The sequence below is a fragment of the Pavona decussata genome, unplaced genomic scaffold (genome assembly GCF_977016875.1).
Source record: "Pavona decussata unplaced genomic scaffold, jaPavDecu1.1 SCAFFOLD_26, whole genome shotgun sequence".
Lineage (NCBI taxonomy): Eukaryota > Metazoa > Cnidaria > Anthozoa > Scleractinia > Agariciidae > Pavona > Pavona decussata.
In genome coordinates this window covers 1,004,314-1,011,386 of record NW_028145449.1, presented here as the reverse complement: position 1 = coordinate 1,011,386, position 7,073 = coordinate 1,004,314, and the positions used below count along the sequence as shown (strand labels likewise).

At 39.1% G+C, this 7,073-nt stretch overlaps 2 protein-coding genes across 2 annotated transcripts; one reads left to right on the top strand and one right to left on the bottom strand.

The window, feature by feature from the left end:
- Positions 1–978: 978 nt before the first annotated feature.
- Positions 979–4,426, top strand: LOC146485410 (uncharacterized). Its single transcript, XM_085103272.1, has one exon. It carries the CDS (start codon positions 1,206–1,208, stop codon positions 3,729–3,731), a length of 2,526 nt encoding a protein of 841 aa, XP_084959398.1. The 5' UTR covers positions 979–1,205; the 3' UTR covers positions 3,732–4,426.
- Positions 4,427–4,585: 159 nt separating this feature from the next.
- On the bottom strand, positions 4,586–6,136 carry LOC146485409 (adenosine receptor A2a-like). The gene has a single exon (XM_085103194.1). It carries the CDS (start codon positions 5,522–5,524, stop codon positions 4,586–4,588), a length of 939 nt encoding a protein of 312 aa, XP_084959320.1. The 5' UTR covers positions 5,525–6,136.
- Between the last annotated feature and the right edge of the window lie 937 nt (positions 6,137–7,073).

Genomic DNA, 7,073 nt, shown 5'->3' with positions numbered 1-7,073 from the left:
TGGATGACGCATGCAATTGATACCTTTAGGAAGTTTTCGCCTTCCACTCGCTGAGTTATAACGATTTTAGACGAACACAATTGTTTATCTTACCGTCTATTTAAAACAACATTTTACTATTATACAAAACTCACAGAGTACAATCGAAAAAGCGCGGTACTTTAGCTTTATATTTTACCATGCTTTGATAGATGCATTAAATAGTAAGGCATTATTGTAAGAATTAACTGGAACAACAAAAAAGTCCCCTGAGTGTGTCCTTTACTGCTCGTCTCACTTCTCTGATCTTCCAACAGTAAAGAATCGGGTTCAATGACGAGTTTATGGCAACCAAAAAATCGTTTGATTTTGAAATCACGCGCATGATTTCAGTCCAAATTGCACTCCACTCAGTTCAATTACCAATATAAAACATAGTGAACATAAACTTGTTTCACAGGTTATGTGAAATCATTCTATTTCAATTTGCATTCGGTTGAGCGAAAGCCACTTCAATTTGAATATGGTAACACTAGTCAAAGATTGGGAGAGCAGAAAACTGCTGTGAAAAAAGTTTGGCTTGTATCCACAGCTGTTCTCTTGTGTTCCTGCTTTTGTTACCATTACTGTAAATTTGTAATCAAGAAAATGATTTTTTAGTAATAACTTAGTTCTGTCAAATTACTGGTATCCATTTCTAGCAAAAAATAAATACAGTTACATCCATTTTGAAATCACAGAGTATCATTGTCAATATTAATATTCTATTTGTGTTACTTCCTTTCCATTTTGTTGGGCTAAAGAAAGGATGCAATTTAGAGCAAGAAATGGTGCAATTTGGGAATAAGTTGCATCATTTTGGACCAATCAGATTCCAAGGATCACCAGTGATTTCAAAATGGATGTAATTAAGTGAGTAATTTAAACAATGGGGGACAGGTGAATTAGGGTCAAATAATATTTTTCTTTGAAATAGTAGAGCGAGCATTAGTAGTGTGAGCGAGGTAAGTCACCTTCTACGGAAAGTCACCCTCTCGAGGAAAAAAAATAAAAATACCCACCCTCACGTGGGTGACTTTCCGCAGCAGGCGACTTCCGCGTGCGGGCTTGCTCGCTCCACTATCCCAACCAAAAATAAGAGACTGCTCGTACTCTAAGACCACCATGGTGAGTCTTTAATATTATTTATTGGTCACACAGGTCCATTATCCCTTCAAAACATACTTATGGAAAAACGCAGTGGATTGTCTAGCTTTTTTAGCATAAAGTGTACTTTTTGTGGTGGCACAAATGAAGTGAAATCGTCAGCACAACACAGGACTGGTAGCCGTGGCCCTCTTGTGAGTGATGTCAACACCAGGGCAGCATTGGGGTCCCTGCATGCTGGGATTGGGCATACACACTTGAGTAATTTGTTGTCCACAATGAACATTCCAACAATGAATATGGTACTTTTTAAAACACGAGAAAGGGAAATTGGAAAAGCAGTGGAGGAAGTGGCAAGAGAAAGTTGTGAATGTAGCCTCGAATTAGAAAAAGCTATCGCAGAACAATCCACTGTTGAGCCCACTGAGGGTCTTGTAGGCATTGCAGTATCATATGACATGGGATGGCAGAAACGGAGGAGGGGGCATAATTCCACAACTGGTCATGGGGCTGCAATGGGCCTTGCAACTGGAAAGGTGCTTAGTTACTCTACTCGATGCAAGATGTGTAGGTCATGTGCAGCCAACAAAGTGACAGGTAAAGAAACCAAACATGACTGCCGTAAGAACCACAGCGGATCTTCAAAGAGTATGGAGAGAGATGTTGCTTGCGAGTTATGGACCAAAGCTCCACAATCTGGTATTAAATACTCTGTCTATGTTGGGGATGACGACTCCACAACCTTAGCGGACATCAACAAGAAAGTACCATATGGTGTTCAGAAATGGTCTGACATCGTGCATGCTAAAAGATCCCTAAACTCTAGACTGTACAATTTAAAGGATCGTTTCAAGGGATCCAACTGTTCAGCTCTGAGTCCGAAGGTCATAAACTACCTGACGAAGTGTTTTAGTTACTGTGTAACTCAAAATGCAGGGGATTCAAAATCACTCAAACAAGGCCTCCAATGCATCATCCCCCATGCATTTGGAGAACATACTTCTTGCAATGTCTCTTGGTGTGGTTATAAGCAGAATCCAACTGCTTATAAGCACACAGACCTACCAAATTGTAAAGATCTCCATGGTGAGGCACTGAAGAAGGTACTCACTGAATTATTCAGTGAGTACTCGACTGACATTGTTGTCAACAAACTTGCACCTTGTGCCAATTCGCAGAGCAATGAGAGCCTCAACAGCACGATAGGTGCAAAAAATCCCAAGACCCGTTATTACGGAGGCAGTGAAAGCAATGACTTCAGGGTTACATGTGGAGTAGCTCAAACCAACATTGGTTATAGTTACACTGCAAAAGCATTAGAACATCTCAACATCGAGCCTGGATTTCACCACATTGATCATGCTGCCGCAATGGACAAAAGGGTTGCTTACAACAAACAGAGGAAAACAACAAAAGAATTCAAAAGTAGGCGTAGTCAGCTAGCAAGACAGAAAACCTCACAGACACTGAGAAAGGAAAGTAATGAGGGAACCACATATGGATCTTCAGTGGGTTTGAATTTAGATACCACAAAAAGTGCAGACTCGCAAATTGCAATTGATCTGTCGGAGAAGATACCATTAACTGAATTTAAAAGATATGAACAACTAGTGTCACCTCACAAACCACGACCCACCCAGGTTTCCTTACTATATGACCCCATGAGAAAACACAAGTTAATTGTATTCGACACCGAGACAACATGTACCGGGAGAGCAGCTGAGCTTTGTCAAATATCCGCCACCAGTGAAGATGGCAAGCATGAATTCTCACACTATATTCTACCAAGAAGTAACATCAGCACTGGGGCTTCACTTGTAAACAATTTGACTATCAAGTCAATTAATGGAAAAAGGACATTGTGTAAATCAAACAGTCCGGTGGTGAGTGTCAACCCAGGAAATGCACTTCAAGATTTTATTACATTTCTAAAGCAACTACAAGATAAAGATTCTAATTCTACTTTAGTTTTAATTGGCCATAATTCAGCCACATTTGATGTGCCTATACTGCTTCGAAACAGTGACAGAACCTTTCAAGATAATCTTACCGAAATGAATGTCAGTCAGCATCTTGTCAAGAGCCTAATCAACGACAAACACACAGCGCTTCTACTCGGAAATGGTGGCTTCTGCAAACCCAACCAGCGGAGTCTGTACATCCACCTTTTCAACGAAGAATTTGATGCACACGATGCATTAGAGGATGTACGGGCTCTGCGAAGAATTCTATTTGACTCACCGCTAAACTTGAGCACAGAAGACATCATCAAAAGCTCCAGTGTCACCAGCGTTTCACATGCGATTGAAAACATGTTGTACCTTGATCGCCGCCACGAGCTCCTTCTCACATTCAACAACAAGCTATTCAACGCCAGCGACGATAATGGCCCAGTTAAAAAAGCGTTGGTTCAAAATATTGCTGGGAGAGGCCTTTCTTACAATGATCTTCGTAATGTTTACTCGAGGTTTGGCAAAAAAGGAGTAGTTGCGATCCTCTCGCATGCGCCATCCACATCACAATCGAAGAAACCGCGAGTCACTCGCACCAAGAGAATCCTTGCGGCCATAGTAAAACACTTTGAAGAAAACAGCCACGAAGAATAGTACTCTGTGTGAAAAAAACTCATCATCCAAGCGATCCAACGACATTGCATTTTCACCACTGTCATAAGCACGTGTGAGCTATTTCGCTCGCATTTTCGCGGAATCCAGGCGCAGAAAAGTAAATAATCTTATCAGAAATTACGAGCAAATCCTAAAAGGTGAGTTTTAAACTACAATGCAAATGTAAGAAATGTCAAAGTCAGCAAATGTCGGCTGAATTCGTCGTTCGAGGCAGTTATTTTACACAAATATCGACAGCGTGTACACAGCGAATAACAGTCAGCGGTTGTCAAAATTGAGCATGAGCAGATGTCGATCTTTAAAAGTCTAGATTTTAAGTGCGTGGGATCGCGCGCGAATCGCGCGGAAAATGTTTGAATTCGCGACGATATTTACAAGCGAACGAGCCCGGTGACCCCCATTTTTTATTATTTTAATACGGCCCAATCATGAAGAGAAAACTGTATGGCAATTTTGAAAAAATTCTACGGAGCGGATTCTACAGCACTGAATAATCGTGTTTTATTGCAATATCAAAAAATTCGCTCCGTAGAATTTTTTTAAAATTGCTTTAAAGTTTCCTTTTTAAGTACAAAACACTATTACGTAAAAATAGTTGGGGGTCACCGGACAAATTTTAAAGTTATCAGCACCAGAAGCTCAAAAATAGGTCTTGCGTATCACCTAGTAATGTTACCATGGTAACAACTGATGACGTCACAATGTCAAATTTCAATTAACTTATAAATGGCAATTAAACTAGGCCAAAGTGAAGTTGCTATCTTTCTTTAACTGTTTTTATTAACCCTTCAAATAATACTAAGTAAAAATGCTGAAAACTACTTCTAGCCACCTTAACTCGATGAACAAAAAAGTCCACGGAGTGTGTCCTTTACTGCTTGCCTCACTTCTCTGATCTTCCAACAGTAAAGAATCGGGTTCAATGACGAGTTAAGGAGAGCCAAAGTTCCTGAATAACTCCTAGCGACCATAATCTCTGACTTAACTCCTTTGTGAAGGCGCAAAACCTCCACGATAACAGATGGAAGATAACAAGCAACTAACGCTAACTGTACCCAAAGTGCGCTGGACACTGTTTTTTTGTAACGCGCTATGTTCAATTGAACTGTTTGGCTTGGTTGTCCTTGATTAACGTTACCTTGTGCGTGAAGCTGGTTATGACGGAGAATAAGGAAAATTTTCGTGTAAGAGAAGATTGACGTGACTACACAAAGTGCTACGACAATGCAGGCATACCACGGGGCTATAGGTTTTTTCAAAAAGAACATTGTCGCTCCGGCAGTGGAGAGAACCCACAAAACAGCTACAATTCGATATATTCGCTTCAAAGTTACAACTTGTCTGTATCTGAGTCTTAATAGCAGGGCGAGAAGTCTGTCCACGCTTATTGCAGCCAATGTAAACAAAGACACAGAACACAAAATTCTGCCTGTGAAAGCGGAAATGGCAAGTACGTAGCGGCAACTATTCCGTTGTTCGCTCAGGGAAGATATAAGATAAGAAGCATAAAGAGGTCCTGCAATGAGACCAACACAAAGATCAGTTGTCGCTAAGTTGCGGAACAAGAGTTTGGACGGCGCGTGAAGTGAAGTCTCCTTGTGAAGAGCAACTAGGATCAGAGTATTCCCCAGAAATGCAGTAATGGCCACAAAACCACTCAGCACTAAAAGGACTATCAAATGGTTGTGGATTTCTGTAGTAAATTCTGTTGAACACGCCAGCTCTTGGAACGACGTTTTCTTTAGATCTCCAGTTACGTTTGTGAGCGCCATGTTGCTGCCATGCAAAATGAGCTAAATTTGAATCGTTGTTTTGTGTACTTCTTTTATAACGACTACTTGCATTTAACTTTAATCTATCTTATAAATTTTTAAAGAATCACTTGGCTTTATCACAAAGGAAGCTAAGTAGAAAATTGAAAGATAAGGATATATCGTTGAAAATGCATTAACTTTTAAAAAACTTAAAATCCACTAGCAAAATATTTTTGCTAAAAGTCCTTACACCACTCAATCTTAATGCACCTAACGCTCAAGAATATTCATCCACTATAGACATCTTTCTTTAAAAGGTAATTAATAGGAAGATGCGAGAAGATGACGGAACAGGAGAGTTGTTTAAGCTTCTTTATCTCTGATACATAACTAAAGAGGAAGATCCAATTTACAAATCAGCGAGTAATGTTTTGAATTCTGTCGCAGCTGTGCAAACGTATTGAAAATTGTGCTCCCACGAAATAGACTACCTTTCTTTTTTGTTAATGGTATGGTTATCAGAGCTACAAAAAACATGAAACAAAAAAATAAAGAAAAAAGAAAATTTGTATGCATTCGAGATAGAATACGCAAGTGAAACCTCTTTGTTGATGAACATTTTAAAGAATCATGTTCGATCCCTTGTTTCCTATGTTTACGTTAGCGTTCTTCACAGTCTTTAATTGGAGTTTTATTCAACCACCTAATGATGCAAAGTAACTCGGTGCGCCAAAGACCTTTCCGTCAGCTACTTGTAAAAAGACATAACAGAGCTTATTCAGTAAACGATGCCATTATAAATTTGAAAACAAAATTGACATGGCACATAAATATCGCTCGTTTATGGTCTTTCCGTTTTAAAATTGTCATTCTCTAAAATTTAATTGAATATGACGGCAAACGTCGACACAAGGAAATATTGTACAAATGGTATTTGACGGACTGATATAAATTACGTAACTACATAAAGTCAAACAAGCTGTGACTTCTGAACCTTTGTCCCGCTTTTCTTTCTCACATTACTGAACAATTTTATGAATGATAAATTGCTAAATGTCAAAAAAAAAAAAAAAAAAAAAACTGAAGTAGCCACATGATTGCCAATTTTGCTTTAAAGAAACACCATCCTACAAGTATTATACAATGATACAGAAGTGTTGCGATTCTTTGAAAAAAAGAGTCACTTTGGCAGTTAAGTATAACCACAATCTTTTATTAACAGCGTTACAAAGCTTTGTTAAGATCTTCTGCCGTCCTACCAATTGCTATTAATAATAACATCGTAAAGCTGTCTGGCTTTAATGATAAATAAAGAGTTGAATCTATTCTTGGCCGTGATCAGGAAGAATGTCGAATGAGAACATGGCATAGAAACAAAACTTCTCCTCTTTTCTAGACTCTTCCTGCGAATCATCTTTTTCCAATACTTTCGACTTCCTTCCAGTGATTGGGCCTTTTACTCATAGGAGAGTTATTCCTAACGTCATTGTTTACACTAAGCCTTATTAGCATATATCGCACAATACTTTTCAAACAAACGGAGACCACTATGCAAGCCAAATTTGGT

Bases quoted from the DNA above. Each gene is read 5' to 3' on its own strand.
- LOC146485410 (XM_085103272.1), top strand. From the start codon at position 1,206: ATGGAAAAACGCAGTGGATTGTCTAGCTTTTTTAGCATAAAGTGTACT.
- LOC146485409 (XM_085103194.1), bottom strand. From the start codon at position 5,524: ATGGCGCTCACAAACGTAACTGGAGATCTAAAGAAAACGTCGTTCCAA.